The following is an 18,647-nucleotide window of genomic DNA, read 5'->3' on the forward strand; positions in this document are numbered from 1 at the left end:
TGCTCGCTGCCGGAGGACGGTTCTGCAAAAGGGCGGTGATGGGCTGGTCATCTAAGCATTTGGTGGGGCAGGAAGAGGACAGATTGGCTTGGGCCCTCATAGGAAACAGAAGGGGTAAATTTGGCAATTCCTCATCTTCCATGGTGCGGGAGTTGACGCTAATGAAATAAATAAATGAATTGGGCAGCCACCTCCTCTGCAGGCTGCTTATGCGCTCGGATCTCTGCTGTAGGCTTTCGTGCTTGGTTTCCAATTCCAGCTGAGAGATTAGCTTGGGGGGTGGGGGGGAGGGCTATTTCTGTCCTCCTTCATGCCACTGACTTGACTTTACGCTGCAAACGCAGATGCTTCACCTAATCGGCTGGGCCCAATCCTGCAGGTGCCTCCCCACAAGCAGTCCAGTGAATGGGAACGATCCCCTCAACTTCAGAAGTGGCTGTTCCCGTATCCGAGTCTTGAATTTTACCTTCGCTTGAAAGATGCACAACTTAGTTCGGCAGCTAGAGAATTCTGTTTCATCTTAAGGTGTCCCATTCAAGGGTTGCTCTTCCATGGTTTGTGGTTTGGTTTTTTTTTTTTTTTTAAGTGGAATAAAACTGAAGCCGGTTGATGACACTTAATGTGAAGTGCTCTTGCAAGTGTTTGTGTTCTGCTTCGGTGTCATGCTGTGCATTAAGTAGGGCCTTGGGGAGGTGTGACGGAGGATTTGCAGGTCTTAGCTCCGGCTTCATCGCCTGGCGGGGAGATGAGGAGGCTCTCCAGCATCACTCAGCACCGTGCCTGTTTTAATGGACCCAGCTCTAACCTCAGCGTTATCATGGCAAAGTGTCTACGAGGGGAGGGCTTTGTAGGAAGGTCGAGGGGGCAGGTCCGAGTGTGCGTTGGAACATCCCCGTAAACGGACTCGAACATCCCCGTAAACAGACTTGATTTTTCTCCTTTGCAGGGTGCAAATGCCAACCTCTAAACGTGAAATGGGAAGAAGTGTGTGTGGGGGAGAGGCAGGGCCCCTCCAGGCAGGGTCGGTGGTACAGGGCAGGCAGCTTGTTGCACCCATTGACTCGGGAAACTCTCGCTTCACAGAATTGCCGTCTCTTCGTGTATGGCAAGTGAGTAACCAGAGCCCTGAAAGTCCTTTTGAGCTTAATGAGATGCATCTTGTCTTGAGGTGAGACAAAATGTACAGGAAATGTAAACTTATTTAAAAAGGTGATTGTGTTTGCCATCGCTTGTGTGCCCTTTGTGGGGACCGCTCTGACGGGTTTGGAGCGGGTCTTTGCCGCAGTGCTGAGAGGACGGCGGTGGCACGAGCGCAGTACAATAGCGAGCGTCTCGCCTTCCCTTTGGCCCCTGAAATAGAGTTGCCCGTTGTCCCCGCGGGGCCCGGGGCTGTGTGCGTCTGGCAGGATGTCCTGGGCACGGCGGCAGGCAGATCTGCTGAGCTCACGGAAACTCAGCTCGGTCGAACATGAGGAACAGCTCTTTTTTTTTTTCTTCCCCCCCCCCCCTTCTTTAAATAAAACAGAAACCAAAATGCGATGCCTTGCAAACCACAGACACCCACACAGCCAGCTTCTCTGTCGCTTCGCAGGTAAACAAATGCTGGGGCCCGAAACTGCGCTATAGTTAGACTGACCAGTTTGTGCACTGAGAAGTCAATGTGCCACTTTTTTGGTACAGGGAAGAAACGACGTCATTGGAAAAGAGGCAGCAAGAGTGATGGAGCCAAAGTCTTTCTGAGGCTCTGGGGTCTGCAGAAGGTGCTAGGGGGCTTGTACCTACGTCCGGGAGAAGTGGAGCTGTGTACCCTTCAGGAAGACCTCTCAGGGTGACCTCTCTGCTCCTTTAGAGGTTCATTTGCTGGTCGGTTTGAGGAGACACTGGCGTCTGGTACTTCCAGAAGATGTCTCTTGGTGTTCCTGGCTCTCCCCTCTCCATTTGATTCCCCTCTGTAGGCCACTCGAATCTCCCTTCTGTTGTGTTGTGAGCTGCTGGAGGCCGAGGCACGTGCAGGAAAGCTGAAACACGGGCAAGCAGAGCAAGCCACGCTTCCCCTCTCCTTGTAAACCAAGGTCCTGGTGCTCTTTCCAAGGCGCAGTCCTATTACCACCAAGACAGCTTCCAGCTTTTTCGGGGGTAAACAGGGAAATGCTGAAATAAGGTTTCTTTGCTTTAATAAACCTGCAGAATGAGGTCCTCGTTTCTACTTCAGGTGTGTTTTGGAAAATATTTGTTCATCTTTCAGCGAACAATGGCAGAAGTGGCCTGGAAAAGGAGCAGGGTGGGAGTGCCGCGTGCGGTATGCCGAGAGGCATTTCCTGCCCTTATCTCCCCTCCTTCGAGGTATTGTAAACGGGGCTTCAGATCTGCAGCCTGTGTTGCTGGAGCGGAGATCGCCAAAAAAGATACCTTCCCGGGAACGCCTGCGCGGGGCCGGAGCCGTGCTGTGCGGAGCCGAGTTCACCGGAGGTGGTGAAGAGCTTTCCAGCCAAGTGCCTGTGCTTGGAAAATGCCTCTGCCCCGCAAGAAAGCTTTTTGGAAAGCGGGCTGCGTTTGCGCCGCTCTTGTCGGCAGGGTTCGTGGGCGCCGCGGTGAGTGGGGGCTGCGGGCAGGGGGCAGGGAGAGCTGCGCGGGGCCCCCGTGCCGTGGAGGAGCCGTGGCACGCTTCCCTCGCTTCCCAGCGCCATGCTAAAGCCATGAGGGTGGTACTTCCCATCTCAGGCAAGTGTTTGAATTTCTAGGTGGTATCTCTCTTACGAACAACTTTGCAAGGATTTGGGTTTGTCCCTGTGTGGAACTAAAGCACTTTTTTGCAATCTTAAGTTCTTATGGGATGGAACAGGGTGGGTGGGTTGTTTGGTTTTTTTTTTTTTTTGTTCAGATCTGTCCTGAAACCCTCAAAAAAAGGTTTGCAGGTGCTGCTGAAGCCACCCTTGGCCTTCTGTTGGCCATTTACTGGATAAAGCGACTGCCCAGGACCCGCCAGTGTGCTCTGGCTGAGTTTGTTTGTTTTCAGTTCTCAAACCAATTATCTCGTGGAGGAAATGGCGTGCCTCGCCATCAGTCTGCCCAGATATTTATAGGTAAGGTCAAACCCCTGTGGAAGGTCTCTAGCAATGTTTGGAAGGAGTGGATGTCTCAACCTTGCAAAATTCGCTGGGACGTGGTGGATATGCTGCATGGCATGGATGTTTCTCTGCAGCTCCTCAGGGTAATCCTCCCCCATTGGGCTGCTTCGCCCTCTGAAGAGGGATGAACGGTGGGGTTTCCTGGCTTGGCCGGATGGAGTAAGGTTTGGTATCCTCACCACGTCTCTCTCCTGGGCCTAGCTACTTCTCTTCTGTGGCTATTTTTCCTATAGATGCTTTTCATCCATTCCTTATGAGACTGTTGCTTCCTCTCCTTTGGAGCAGGAGAGTTGAGCAAAGAATGGGTTCAGCTGCCCTGTTGGGGCTTTCTCAGGTGCTTGTGAATACTTAAGCTCTCCATAGTGTCCCTTCCCTATCCGCTTTTTTTTTTTGTTGTTCCTCCAAGCTGGCTGAACCTTAAGAGCTCTCATCTCATGCACGGCGTACCTCGATTTGGCACGCTCACCTTGCCATTCGATGTGCTTTGCATGGGTCTGTTTGGAAAGAACTCATTCAGTTTGCTCGTGACATTGGCTTTATTTCAAACACACCTTTCCCTGTTGGACCACTCCTTAAATCCGGGACGTGTTTCCTCCTCTCTGCAGCAGGTGACTGGGCTGCTGTCCATGGGTCCCCCGGTCGATGGCTCTGCGAGTAACGCTGATCTGAGGTCTCCGATGTCGTGGTCACACCGAGAATCTGGGGCTGTGATTTAACTGCTCTCGTTGCTGTGCTTGTGCAGCCCGTACAGCAAAACCAGAATGAGCTAGTGTGTGGTGGGAAAAACCCAACACCTGACGAGAGAAATGAACACAAAACCCCATGTCTTAGTGGCTGAGGCAGTTTAAGTGTCAGTAACACCTCCCTGGGAGCTGCGTCCTATCTGTCTGCCCTTGGCCAGGGCTGGGGTGAGGAGGGGATGATAGATGAAGTAGAGGAGTGCAGGTGATGCTTCTGGTGGGTAGAGCTCCTCTGGGAAAACCTGCCTGGCCTCGGGGTGCCAGATGGGTATCCCTGTGCGTTTCCAGCCTCTGGGTTATTTGTGCTGGGATGGCCCCGTCTGGTGTCTGTGGGTGCCCTGGGCTCTGCCACTGCAGTCTTGGTCCCCTCTGCCCCGTGTTTTGCTGCCCAGACCGAAATGCTTTGGGGGGGTGGGGGGGAGTGCTGGTGTGCGTCAGTCCTGGCTGCGGTGTTGGGGACACATGTAACGAGGGGTGACGGTTGCACTGGAAGGGACCAGCTGGAGGGAAGGATGTGTCTCAGTACTTGTATCTCTCCTGAGTTGTCTGAGGAATGAGATCAAATACTATGGAAGATCTTTGCTCATTAAGACTTTCTTCTGCTTATAAGAGAGGGCTACCTTGAACTGTAGACGTGACTGAATTGCACACTAAAACTACTGCTTTAAAGAGGGTTTTGTTTGGCTCTTTGGAGTGGGCGAGGGGTGGAATCACAAAGGCCAGAGAGAACAACCAACCAACTAAAGCACAATTAAGTGAGCTGCCTTCTAAGATGGTGGGTATTGACTGTCATGTTTTCCAATGGGCTGGTCTTAGTTGCTTGTCTGGATGGGATGATAAGACTCGATCCCTCACGCTTTCCTCCTCTTTTCAGGTTCCCACCATATTCTCATCAGACACTGCAATGGGCCCTTCCCAGCTCAGCCTGAAGATGCTGGTATAGCAGCAGGCGGCTGCAATCCAGAGGACCTGTGGTGGGACATCATTTCCCGCTGGGACATTCTTCCCCCCCTCTCTCTCAGCAGAAGCAATGGATGCCCACGTGGACCTCCTGACAGAGCTGCAGCTGCTGGATAAGGTGCCCACGCTGGAGAGGCTGCGGGCAGCCCAGAAGCGGAGGGCTCAGCAGCTGAAGAAATGGGCGCAGTATGAGAAGGAGATGCAGCACAAGAAGCGGAAGCATGAAAAGAAGAGAAATGCTGTTAACCGAAAGAAAGTGTCTTTTGAAGCCAGCGTTGCTCTGCTGGAGGCTTCTCTGAGGAACGACTTGGAGGAAGGTATGGTGTTTGTATCTGGGAATTTCTTTGTCTGGCGATGTGTGAGGTCCGTAGCACTGTGGTGTGCAGAGGCATTTGCATTGACATCCATGGAGTGGACTACCTTTGATGTGGTGTCCGTCTCCAGAGTGTTGCCATCTCTGATAGAGCTATGGGGGTCCCAAAGCACTGTGTGACACCAGCGTTAGCTAGACTGACCTCAGGAGTGGGCACACGAATGCCAGGGTAGGGCAGGAGTTATGACTGAGATTTGGGGAAAGGGAGGCGGCTTTCATCTCTTCCCTTTCACACTTTCTACTTACAGAAGGTGTGAAACACTTCTTTGCCTTCTGGGTGTGCCTCTTTTTGTGGTTTTATAGAAGTCTGTTGCAGGGATTTACGTGTCAGTGTAAATCTCTTCAGCTTCCCTGCTGGGGGAGGTTGGTTGAGAGCTACATGGATGCATGAATTCTTCCCCTATTCAAAATATTGAAAAACGTGGCTTTGCTTAATGCTTCCTATAGAAGAGAACTGCAAATTGTTCCAAAATTTATTTAATTGCCCCGTTTCAAAGTGGATCAAAATGCTTTGCTTTTGCTTTAGAAACCGAAGGGAGCAAAAAAAAAAAAGTCTAAAGTCAATGCCCATTAGCCTCAGCACAGCACGGGGGGAACCTGTGAGCTCTGGGGGGCCGGGGCTCTGGTAGTGGCTTAGAAACGGGGCAGCTGAGCTCTGGTGCTTCCACCAGCACTGCTGCCACGTCTTGAGGGCCTCTCAGCCTTGCTGAAAGCACCCCAGAAGGGGCCTTTGCTGCTCTCCCAAATTAGAGAATAGGAGTTCTGTTCCTACAATGAGCACTGGAATTCCCCTGGGCTTTTCATGAATGACATGCAGAACACTTCCCTGCCAACACAGTAATAATTTTTTTATAAGAAGTCTTCTCTGGGAAGAGAGCTTGGCTCACCTATTTTCCCAGTCCCGCCACTACGAGCAGTGGGCAACCACCTGGTTTCCCACTGCTGAGAATCTCTGTAAGAGACAGAAATCCATCTGCTCGCCTCTTCCTAAATGCTTTGGGATTTAACACCATCCTTGCTTGGTTTTCAACCAACCCAATCACCGTGTACCACTACTCATAGTCCATGTCAAGATAGCGGGCTCAACCCTACTAGGAAATGAGGGCAGATTCTCTGCAGAGAAGTAAAAACATTTCTTGGAGGAGATGTGGAGCAGCCTCTGCCAGGTAGTGAAATTGGTGTGCGATTCCTGGTCCCTTGGCATGGCAGAGGCAAGGGGAGATGCTTAGAAAACGTGGGCACTTGACTTGCATCTCTGCTAGTCAATGTTGATCTCATTTCCAGCATCTTTTACAAGAAGCAGTATACGCTTGCCTGGTATGTGGGTGGAAGGCAAGGACCTCATCTTGTGAGGAATCTCCCCAAAGTCACGTCCCCCTTTCTGAGAAGGCCTTTTGTGCATCGTAACTTGTCCTCATGTCCTACCAGTGCATGTTTTGTTTTGCATCCGTTTGGAAACGGAGCACTTTGGTGGCGGACAGTGATGCCTGCCTGGGCGGTGCGTTAGAAGGGTTTGCCGAGCCCTGCTGCGTGTCTGTGGCTTTGTGTGCATTTGTAGCCTCTCTCTAGGAGAGCAGACCTGTGATAACGCCCTGGAAGCTGCAGGCTTTTACTTGTTTCTTCCTTGCTTTAGAGGTTTAACAGTTGCTTGCAGCTCTTTGCTCCAGTGAACCTGTGTTTCTCACTCCGGGCTGCTCTAGCCTGCTGCAGACGCCCGGCAGTGAAGGCAACTAGAGCCCCACTGTGAAACTGTGTCTGGCATCGCCTGAGACGGCAGATTTGTGACTTGTATCGCCTCCGCCTGTGCTGGCGGATACTTGGTGAGGTATGGCTTTGGGTTTTGTACCCAGCTGCCCACCTGTGAGTGACGGGTCACCGTGTTGGGGTGAATAACGAGCGTTTCATCGTTCTCTTCGTGTGACAGCCGTGCCCCTGCCCAGCGCGTGGGCTGGAGGGTGCGATGGGGCCAACGGCTCTACCAGAGGCCCAACCTTGTAGTTTTGCTTTCTGCATCTTCTGGCTTTGGTTCCGGGTGGGATAGTTTGGAAGGAGCGAAACTCCTCCATTGTCCGCCTTAAAAATGCTTTTCTTATTTTGCGTGAGATACACAAACAGCAGAGGCACGTGCAGACACGGCACTGGGGGAGGTGGTTGCATACCCCGGTGGCAGTGCGCGGGCAGCAGCGATAACGTACTGGTGTCAGAGGTCCTGCAGACGATGGTCTTGCACTGCATGTGGATGCTTTGCTGTTGGGGGTGCAGGAGTGGAGCTTTCGGCTCTCAGCTTCACCCTTTTCCTCCTGTAAGGGAAAAAGCCATCACTGCAGGTCTCTCTTGGTACCGTAATCCTGTTGACCTCTTTCCGTAGGAGAGCCGGGTACTGGGCTTTAACCGTCCGTCGCTCTTTCCGATGCGATGCTGATTCCGCCAAACATGATCGAGGCATTTCCCTGCTGGGTGGAAAATCAACCTCTCCCCCCGCCGGGAGAGGGCAGGGGCAGCGTCCTCGGTGCCACGGGCGCTTCCCCTGCGTAGCTGGATTTTTCAGATGCCTCAAGTTTTTAAATTAGGTTTTTGCAGTCAATAATTTAAGTCTTCAAATTAGCGTGTGGGCAGTTTCTGTCCTTGCTCTGCCCCCTCTGTGCTGTGGGACCAGTATAAAGGGGAGGGAGGAGGGGACAGAGCGCAAACCCAGATGCCAAACTGGGAAAATTCCGTATCAGGTGCCCTAGGCCAAAGTGAGGGAATTCGTGGGCTTCCGGAGGTCCCAGGTGATTATTTTGGTGTGTGAATCATCTTTTGTTTCCATGTGGGAAGTGGCGGGGGAGGTGAAATATGAAGGGTGAAGAAGTGGAGGAGTTGGCGTGCGCGGGATGGCGATTCGGGGGCACAGCTGGCAGGCGTCACCCCCGGGCTACCTCCGGGCGGGTGTGCCCTTGCCACTCTTTGTCACTTCTGCACTTTTGTATTTATTTTTAACATTCTCACTCCTGAAGTGGGAGAGGGGATGGTAGGATGCGCTGTGCAGTGAAATTGGGGGGAAATTGAAAGGCTGAGGGAATTGGGGCTTTTTAGTCCAGAGAAAAGAAGACTGAGGGGGGATCTTATCAACGCTTATCAATCCTTCAAAGGTGGGTGCCAGGGGGATGGGAACAGTCTGTTTCCAGTGGTGCCCAGTGACAGGACAAGAGGGAACGGGCACAAACGTGACCATAGGAAGTTCCATCTCAACCTGAGGAGGGACTTCTCTCCTGTGCGGGCGGCAGAGCACTGGCACAGCTGCCCAGAGAGGGGGGGAGTCTCCCACTCTGGAGCCATCCCAAACCCGCCTGGACGTGTCCTGTGCCACTGCTGGAGGTGCCCCTGCTCTGGTGGGGGGTGGGACTGGGGGAGCTCCAGAGAGCCCTTCCAGCCCTGACTGGTCTGGGATTCTGGGGGAAAAGAAAGCGGAGCTGGTGAGCGAGTTGGCTCTTTGTGCGGGAGGTGTCCCGTGCTGTGGCGTAACCCCCTGACGGAGGCGGTGGGTTGAGCCCTGTGGAATGGAGTCGGTGGGTGCAAAAAGCCTCTCCTGCTCTTCAGGGGGCAGCCCCACGTCTCTGAGGACCTGGGCGTGCTGACCTCCCTGTCCTTTGCCCAGGCGCAACTGAAAGAGCAGCGCTCGTTTTGCTGGGCTCCCGTGCGCCCGCAGGTATCTGCAGCACCTTCCTTCCTCCCCGTCGATGGCACAGCCACCGGGCTGAGCCACCCTCCTTCCCACCCAGCCCGGGACCTCCCTGCCTGTGCAAACACGATGGCCTCAGAGAAGAGGACTTCTTCCCCGTGTAAGAAATCCAGGTTTGTCTGTGGCTGATGAGTCCCCAAGTGACCGGGCGTGCTGCGGGATGGCTGTACCTCGGCATGGTGGCGAAGCAGGGCTGAAGGCAAGGGCTCCTAGGGACCACCAGCCCCGGCGTGGGCAGGAGCTGTGAAAGGGTGATGGCTCCTGCCTGCTCGTTTCTCGCATCTTCTGCAACAGATCTGTCAAAATATCCCAGGTTTAACAAACAAGCTGCTATTAAAAGCTCCTTTGGATCTCTGCTGACAGAACCAGGGTAGGGAGCATGCCACCAACACGCTGGTGGCGGATGTGAGCAGACAGTCACGCTGGGGAGAAGTAGGTGATGGGCAGCGACCCCAGACCGAGGGCAGCGGTCCCCCTGGGCTGCAGCGTGCTGGCCGGGACCTTTGGTTTGGAAAGCTGAAGTATCTACAGGCAGTTCATGGGTGAGCAGAGTGCTCCCAGTTGCCACACTGGACCTGTTCCGCTCTCACCCGTGGAGGAGCTGGGGAGGGCATCGCGCGCAGTCACCGTTTTAAGTGGAAATATGTTCAAGCTCCTACTTAGCTCTAGGCACGATGTGACCCGGTTGGAGGAGGACGGTGCAAAGGGGAGGATGCTCAGTGCATACAGAGGTCACAGCGAGCGGCAGTGCTGTGTACAACCTCCGGGCTCTTCTAATGGCTGCGAAGGAGAGATGCTTTACAGTGCAACAAAACAACGCTTTATAAGATACTGTACTAACTGCAAGGAAATTGTGAGGGCTGCTGAAGGCTGTGGCCCTTCGAGGCCATCCTGCAAGGTGAGGGACCAAAACTGTGGGGCTGTCGTGTCCAGGTCTTTCTACATCGCTGAGCTCCTATAAAAGCAGCCCCAGGGCGCAGGGAGAGGAGCTGGCGTTCTGTAAATTGACAAAAGAGATCCCAGAGGTGGGTAAAGTGGCTGCTTGTACAGACGTGTGGCATTTGCTGCCTGGAAGTCCCTTTGCACGCCCAGCCTGTTTGCAGGGGGAGCTGCCACTTGAATGGCAGAAGGTGGAGGTGTTTGTGTGTGGTTGGGGGTGAGCTGTGTTCCCTTCAGCAAACCAACGGAGAATTAAAGCCCCTGAAGGACAAATTCACCTTCCAGCAGCGCTGGAGGTGCCCTGGTTTCTCCTGCTCTGGGATGAGAGCTGCATCCCCACGGGTACCCGCTGCCCCCCCACCCCGGCTGTGGCTCCGGGAGAAGCATCGCCGCAAAGTCCTTCAGCTCCCACCTCCTGGCACTTCATCCCGCAAGCAAAACTTTGTCAGAGCCAGAGTGTTGCATAAAATAGCGTTTCTGCAGAAGTTTAACCATGCAGATCCTTACGGCTGGCGAGCCAGAAAGCGAATGAAGACTTGGGCTTGATGACCTTGGACTTGGCATCCAGCAGAACGGTTCCCGTCAGCAGAGCAATGGGCGCAAGCCTGGGGCTCGCTGGGTCCTGCGCCGGTGTGGAGAAGGTTTTCCCGGGGAGGGCATAAGTAGTGCACAGCTTGTTCGTATACATACATCCCCCCTCGTTTCCCTTCCTGCCGACCCTTAAATCTCCTGTAAATGTGCGGTAATGAGGAGCGTGGCAAACCCTTTCAGGAGCCGTCCCCAGGCAGCTCCTACCATACTCCCTTTGCACCTTTCTGGAATAAACCCAACCTTGTCATTTGCAAAGGCACTTTAAAAAGAGGCCCTAATTAGTGTCTATAAATTGCTTTCTTTAACCTTTCCAAGTTGATGTGATCTGTTCCCTTGTTACTAAAAACCTTTTATGAGGTGCCTTAATTTTCCACCCACATTATTAGTCTCCTGAAGCTTTTACATGGGGTTCCTGTGTCCAAGTCTACGAGCAAGTGCATTTATCTGTCTGAGAAGATTTTTCTCCTGGGTTTTGTGCCCTTTGAAGGGCTTTGGAGAAAAAAAAAAAGAATCTTTTATCACCAGCAGTCTGAGTGTGTATCTGGGAAATAACTTGAGTCAGAAATGAAAAGCTTCTGTTCAATAGCAAAGGTGTTTCTTGAGTTTTCAACTCCATAGGTGTGGCAGTGGAACCCGTCCTCTTCGGGAAGCTGTGTGTGTGGGAGCTCTTGGCAATGATGAATTTTGTTAATTTTGTTAATGGTGGTTGGTATGTCTTCCAAAAGCAGATTCACATATTTGGCCACATTTAACTTGGCTTTTTCATGCAATCTGGATGCGATGCCAGCGCGGGGTGGCTTGCATATGGCAGCTAACTAGATGGCATCTGGGAGCACAAGCAATATTGAATATGCAGTCATCTCTGTTGTCATAACAAGTAAATAATCTTTTTTTTCTTACTTCCTGAAATTTCAATCAAGTGGGAAAATTATTTCCGTTTCCATAAGAGTTTGAAACACCAACTTTTCTTTTTGGATGTTAATGCTGGAAGTCCATCTCTATTTTTTACTGGGGTGAGCCCCTCCTCCAACAAATCTGGAGGCAGCTTAAACCTTTTGTTTCAAACCCTTTCTTTAAACAAAACAGTTTGAGAAATACTTTTTCTTCTTTTTTTTTTTTTTTTTTAAGTAACAAAATGAGATATTTCCTTGACTTCAGAACGTGTTTTATAAACGGTGACCCCAGCTGTTGTAGAAGAGCTTTGGCTTCAGTGGGTCAAGCCCCTTTGTAATCCCTGTTGGAAGGATTGGGCTGTCTGTTCTTGGGGCACTGGATGTTGCGTGCGCTGAGCATCACTGCTTGCTGTTTCAAGACGTGCGACTTGAGAAACGGGCTCTTTCCATGCCTGCAGACCAGAAATTCTGCATCTTTTGAGTTTCTCGGTTCACAGCAAGGCTCATCCCACAAGCCGCCTTCCTCCCGCTCCCCGCACGGCGAGCAATTGCTTTTCTTGACTAAAACAAGAACTGAAACTGTGTGTGTGGATGCGCTCTGACTGTCCTTGCTAAGAAACGGTGATGTAGGGATCCTGGCTGGAATTTTTTTGATCAAAATTTGAGCACGCTACCCCCCACCCCCGGTCTCTTGCAGGCCCACCCCCGCCTCCGTGGGCGCATCTTCCCGCTCGCGCCTGGTTTCGGCAGAGCGCGCGTCCTGGGCTTGCGTGATGGAAATGGGTTGGTTTCACATCGTTTCGGTTTCTGGCTTCTGCGCGTGTGCCAGCTTCCACCATTTCTGATACCGCTGACAATATTTCTTATGTATCTTACAGCACTGCAAGATAATGAATAAACATTGGATTCAAACTACTCGTCCCTCCAGTAAGGATGGCCTGTTTGGATTCAAGGTGTTTTAAGTCAAACAGGGGTTGGCCCATGACTGTTGCCAATCCCAGATTTTTTTTCTTACTAGAAGTGGCTTAAATCACTTAGTCGGCCTCTAAAATTCAGCTACAATGTGTTTTGGAGGGGAAACTCGGAACTGGTGTCTCCTTGGTTGCATGTACCTGTAAATGCAAACTGGGTGTTTTGTTGGTTTATTGGTATTGTCGATGGTTGCTTCTTCATGCAACCGTGAGTGTGGAGTATTCCCTTTCAAAAGGGGATCTGGGCAATGGGGAGTAAAGGCCGAAACCGTTCGGGCCGTGCACGCGAGGTGCAGCAGGTAGGATGTGTGGGATATGCAAGGTCACCATCTGCTCTGCAAACCCTGCCCGGCCAAATCACGGCAGGGAGAGCTCAGGCTGCAGCGGCCGCCTTCGTCGGGAGCGGCGGGGCTTTTGTCAGCCCAAGGCTGATTATCGGTGGGACCTTAATTCAACCAGGTGCCCCCGGGATGTTCGTGCGTACAACCAAGTGCTAAATCGCTGGCGTTTAACCTTTCCCTTCCCTGTCCCGGCTGCTCTGCTTCCAGTGACGTGGAGGCAGCCTTGGACGGCTGCTCGTTTTCTGATAGCTACAGGCTGCCAAGTGTCAAAGCCAGAACTTCCCAATCTGAGCCTGATAATACTTGCTGATATATCGGTGGCTTTTTCTAGCCAGGAACTTCCCAGCTGGGTCGTCCTTGTGATTTTTTTTTTTTTTTTTTTTTTTTTTTTTTTTCCCCTGTGGGGGATGACTGCCTGCCATCCGCACGAGAAGGGACCAAGGCATGGAAGAGCAGCCACGGCCACGGCCGTGGGTCGGATCAAGCCCTGAAAGCAGCACGCCTGGCTGCCTGCTCGGTGGGATAATGGCGTGGAAGGGCTGATGCTACAGCCCAGCCCGCTCCTCGCTCCGGGGGGCTGTGACATGGGGTTTCTTGCAGGCAAAGTGCTTCTCGCCTGCCTGGCTGCCTTCCGGGTGGGTGCTGTTTCCTACGCTCCCATTAACTGTGTGTTGTGTCCCACTGCAATAACGAGAAACCAGAGAGCATAAATAGCAGCTCGGTGGGGGACCTCTGGTATCTTCCTCGTAATAAGCAGCAGCAACCTGGAGTGAAATATTGTCTGCGTTCCCACCTTGGCCGTGACCTCCGATAGCCACGGCGCTGCCTCGCTGCGGTGCTGGGTCCTGATATCTAATCCAGTTCTGCCAAAAGGACCTCAGACGTTCGCCTGATCACTCCCGAGAGCTCGCTGGTACCCGGAGTTTTGCAGCATTGTTGTGTTTGTGTATTTTGAAAAAAAAAAACAAAACAAAAAAAAAACCAACAAAAAACCCTAAACAAAAACTAACCCAAACCCTCTTCTTCTTTGCAAATTAATATTGGTGGGGAAATGAATATTTTTGGAGGTGAAGCCTTCTTGCAGTGCGAACCCTCACACGGCTGCTTTACCCTGATGCAGCTGAAAATGCAGTGGTTGGATGTCGTTTCCAGGCAGGAATAACTTGGCTGTAAACTGTGGCTGCAGGCTCTGCTTTCTGCCCCTTCTCCTGGTCAAGGAGAACTTGAAAAGTGGATTAAATCTATTCCCCCCCCCCAGATTTAAATTCCTGCCTTTCTGGATTCAGGTCAGCTCAGCCGGTGTAGATTTCTTCCTCCGAGAATCATGGAAAATAGAGGTTGAGAGGGCCTCAGGAGGTCATGTAATCCACCTCCTGCCCCAAGGCAGGATCAACTGTATCTAAAATGCTTGCTAATGAGGTCGGAGTTAGGTATCTTAGTGTATTTATAGGCATCCCCGCAACACGAGAGCAGATACCTGTGCAAGCAGCCCCTGCTTCTCGTTCACTTCTCTGTGTTTTTCCCACTTGCTTGTATTTATTCCCCTTTATTTTGCTTTGCATGCCATCCTTACGCTTACTGGCTGCGAGTTTTCCTACTTCCGTGAAGAATGCTCTAATTCTTTCTTTAATAGCAGTTGCTATGGCAGCTGCTTCAGGCGGTGCCTTATAACCTCGCGCAGAGCGGCTTTTACACACACTTTCACCGCTTGTTTTTTTTTTTTTTCCCTCTGGAGCCTGGCCAGATCTTTGGGAAACCTTATCACCCACCGCAAATGTCTGAACACCAAAATGAAATAAATCAGGTTCTGGCACGACTGTTAAAAAAACCCTCTCCTAAGCCTTGCCTACCCTCTAACCTGTCGCCTAAGGGATGCTAGCTAAAATAGGCCAGGAAGCGAACTGCTTAATTCTGCCTGCTGATGCCTTTGTAATCAAGAGCCGAGATGCAATCAAGCACCCTGCACTCCTTGTGATTCGGGGAACAAGAGCCCCCGCGCCGCTCCCAGCGAGCGGATGCAGTTTCCACTGAGGTCCCCGCAATTTGCAACTGCTTATTGCCGAATTTGGCCTCCGGGCTCCCGAGATAGCGTGAGGTAGACTGGCTATAAACGTTACTCCTGTAGGAAACTGGCTGCGGCTGCTCGGCTGAGTTTCTCCTGCTCGTTTTATAACAGTCTGCAGCATCTGTCGGTTTGGCCAAGGGTTTCAAGCTAGATCTCCAGTCCCTTTTTCCTGGTGGTCTCGTCTGCTCTGCCTGGCTTTGCTCTCATGGTGGCACAGAGGAGTGGTCCCCGCCTTGAGTATAAGAGCACCAAGCTCTGAATTGGCACAGGAAACTTCCAAATTCCCACTTCAATTTGTGTGCCTTTACTTGAGCCAAGAGAGATCCTATTAGGAAGAAAAAAAAAAACCAACACAACCAACCACCAAATGAAAAAACCCCACTTTTTTTATCTCCTAAGGACTCCTGCTCCAGTAGTCCTCTAAAAGGGAAGACTAGAGCAGGAATTAACCTGAAAGTCACTCACACCATCCCCAGTGGTTGCACCAGCCCTGTTTTAAGCCGGCGGGCAGCTGATGGTTTCCATAGTAGAGAAGGGTTATCTGCACCCAGGTTGTATTTTGTCCTGTGTTACACCTACATCTGTCCGGAAACATCCCCGTTTTGGGTGGGTGGGGGAGATTCTGGCACCTTCAAAGTATTTCCACTCTGGTCTGATTCAGAGCAGTAAAGGTTGGAGATCAAGTGCTGATACTTGCGCGGTTCTGCTTGAAATAATAAGGCTTGAACATAGTGAGACACCACGGCTTGGTGTATTCAAAGTCTTTCAAATTACGCAATCTGAAGGATCCTCTATCTAAAAAAAAATAATCTATTTCGATAAAAGCAAAATATTTCCAGCAGAAAATTCTCGAATTAAAACATGAAGCCCTTGTGCGGGAATGGAGCAGCTCTGCTGTGCTGTGGTTTCGCTGCTGCAGGACATCTAGGGTCTGCCCAACAGCTTGGGCCAAGGAAGTCCATACCAGCTCTCAGCATCTTGCAGTTGGAGAGGAGCAGTGCCCCCGCAGTAAAGGACAGCCATTTCACTTGCGTCCAGGACGTGGAGAGAAGAGCGCTTTCTGCATCTGCCTATCGATGTTGGGTTCAATTCTCATGTGTTGTCAGCGGAGACAGGTGAGATCCGAACTGGGGTGCTGCGATTAACCCTCTGGAGAGTCCGTCAGCTCTACAGAGGCCAGGTCCTACCTTAGACACCTGGAGCTGGACGACACGCAGTGCTCCTGCAGAGAGCAGGTTTCAACCTACTTAGGAGCTCAGACTCTTTCTGTGACTCTCGAACTTTTCAGACCTGGTTTATTTTTTCACTTCAGATCCTGTTAGTTTGTCTTTAATTAGCAAGGCGAGAGCAGGGCTCCTCGGGAACTTAAATGGGACTCTTCATTTAAATTATAGTTTGGTAGCCTGAAATAGCAGGCATTAGAAAGAGCCAGAGCTCCAGCGAAGGAGGACAGTCCCCGTGGATCTGCGGTGACATCCTCCTGGCTGCCAGGCAGTTGATCGCAGGGTTTTCTTTCCTCCTAAAGCTGATGCTGTGAAAACAACGATGTAAGTCCTGAATGTGACATGAAGCTCCAGTCTAGGCTGTAACCGGTCAACTTCCAACCTGCTGCTGGATGCTGTGCCAAAACCACAACATATCTGGGTTGGTAGGTGACAGTGGGTCATGGAGAGATGCTGGAAGTCCATTTTGCTTCTATTAGAAGGGCCAGTGAGTTTAAAATTTCATCTTAAATGGCATCTAAGCAGGATTCCCTGGGTGCTTTCATAGAAAATCTATTCGTCCATAACTGTAATGATGCAGTGGTGAAATAGCGATGAACAAGCTGTCGCTCTGCCCCCTGACCCAAATTATTCTCATCTATGGCAATTTTCCGTCACTCTTCAGAGCAAGGCAAGCTGTCACTTGAGTACTGGTCAGCATGGAATCTGTAGCACGGATTCGAGATTTGGGTCGTCATTGCATTGTATCACTTGGTGCTCTGAGGTTTCCCATGTGTTTAGTACTAGGAATGTTTGCAGCGCTGATCTGTCCGGTTATCCTTAGGGGAACAAGAGAACAGGAAATATTTCTTGTTTCGCTTGCATTCAAAGACTTGTCTTCTAGCTGAAGGGCAGCGTTTGGTGACCGATTTCCTCCTGTGGAGTGGAATTGACAGCTTGAATTGCAGCTAGAGGTGGAGGGAGCCGTGCCCGGAGCCATGCGAGGGTGAGGAGACAGAGGTCTGGCCATCTGGCCGTGCTCCATCCTTGCGTTAGTCTCTTGGGTTTGAAAGCTTCCAGAAACACGTTGCTCATTCAGCCTCCCCGGACCAAGCTCTGACAGGAGCACATTCAGCTGCCATTAACTGGGGGCTGCTTGTGAATCCCTGAGGATTTTGGCACAGCTCTCTAAAGGTATTTGGATATTTTAGCTTCTACTGAAGTCAGTTAGTTTTGGTCACCAAATGCATTTGTGCTCCTTAAGAATATGGAGTCCATCTGAAAAATACTCAGCTCCTTTCTGTTGGATGCTGGTGTAACGACCACCCGGTAAAGCGCTCCTCCCCCACAGCATTAGAATATACTGGCATGGCATTTTGTCCCCACTGGGGATTGCCCCGATCAGCACCGGGAGGTCCCAGCAGCAGTGGGAACATCTCACCTCTTTGCCGTGGGGAGGAGTGGTTCCCCCTGGCAGCCATTACCCAGTTCTGGAAACCAACCCTGGTGCTGTGGGCTCCCCACCCTCCTCCTTCCCCTCCCAGAGGAAGGGGCTGTGGTTTTTTCCAGCTGTGGAACAGGAAAGAAATAGGGGATCCTGTTTACCTACCCGCTGAGCTGCTCACATCTATTTTAAAATTCCTCCCTGTGACATGCAGTGTTTTGGCAGTGTTAGGCTGATGGTTGGACTTGATGGTCTTAAAGGTCCCTTCCAACCTAGACGATTCTATGCTACTTATCACTGTGGCACCTCATTCAGCAGCTCTCCTGTCTCGGCTGTGCCCTCTGGAAGGAGCTCCTCCATGGAGCATCGCGTGTGGAGGTCCTGAGATGCCACAGCTGGGATGCTGGAGAGGGCTTCAAAACCCAGCGGGCTGATTGGAGGGGTTGAGGCACCAGCACTGGTTGCTGCGTAACCGGGAGATGAAAATAACACCTTTATCACCCACAGACCATGGGGTCTTGGGACTGGGGAGCAAGAGAAGGGTAGTTATTCACTGCAGTGGGCAAAGTTGGTCTTGCAGTTTTGCCCTGTCCCGGAGCAGTTTCTGTCTTAGACCCTAATAACGTCCAACTTAATATCTGCCCCATGAGAGGTGTCAGACAGTGTCTGACCTGTGTGTGAACATGGAGGTTTGGTGAGACTCATGCAAAGCCTTGGCTACATTTACGCTCTCTGGCTGAAATGTGAGAGGACATCGGGCACTGGCTGTGTTGTGACATCCCTTTGCTCTTGTTGGGAGGTCTGAGTTCTCCGCGGCTGCAGTAGAAGCCTGCTGGGTGGGAAGCCACCTTCCCACAGTGGACAGGAGATGGCTCTGAAGCAGGAGAACCAGGAGAACCTGGAGTGCCTCCCGTGTATGGTGCCTGGGAGTGCTCTGCGTGCTCTCGATGCTACGGGAGGGTCTCGCTTCTGCATGTGGAGTGATTTGTCTCATCGCTCCAGCTCCAAGGGCTCTTAGCAAAGGCAAGCGGGGTGACAGAGCTGCGGCTGGGGAGGGTTTGCTGGTGGAAACGCTTGTGGGGTGGGTGAAGGGACGGCTGGAGGTCTCCTTGCCAGAGCAGGATAGCCCCGATGCAGGAGCGGTGCAGCCTGGCGCTGGGACAGCCTCCTGGAGCCACGAAAACCTCCTTAGATTTGGCACAACTGGTGGCATCCAGAGTGATCACGTCAAACGCTGACTTGTGGGCTTAGGTGTTTAACCTGAGCAAAAAAGTCACGG

The 18,647-nt window shown here is 51.7% G+C and overlaps 1 protein-coding gene across 1 annotated transcript in view; it reads left to right on the forward strand.

The window, feature by feature from the left end:
- The first annotated feature begins 4,883 nt into the window (after positions 1-4,883).
- Positions 4,884-18,647, forward strand: part of PPP1R16B (protein phosphatase 1 regulatory subunit 16B) — a 41,710-nt gene continuing 27,946 nt past the window's right edge. The window contains exon 1 of the mRNA XM_082491321.1: positions 4,884-5,145. Coding sequence (XP_082347447.1) covers positions 4,899-5,145 — 247 coding nt within the window. The 5' untranslated portion in view covers positions 4,884-4,898. The remainder of the gene's footprint in view (positions 5,146-18,647) is intronic.

Source organism: Vanellus vanellus, assembly GCF_965231255.1.
Source record: "Vanellus vanellus genome assembly, chromosome: 15".
NCBI lineage: Eukaryota > Metazoa > Chordata > Aves > Charadriiformes > Charadriidae > Vanellus > Vanellus vanellus.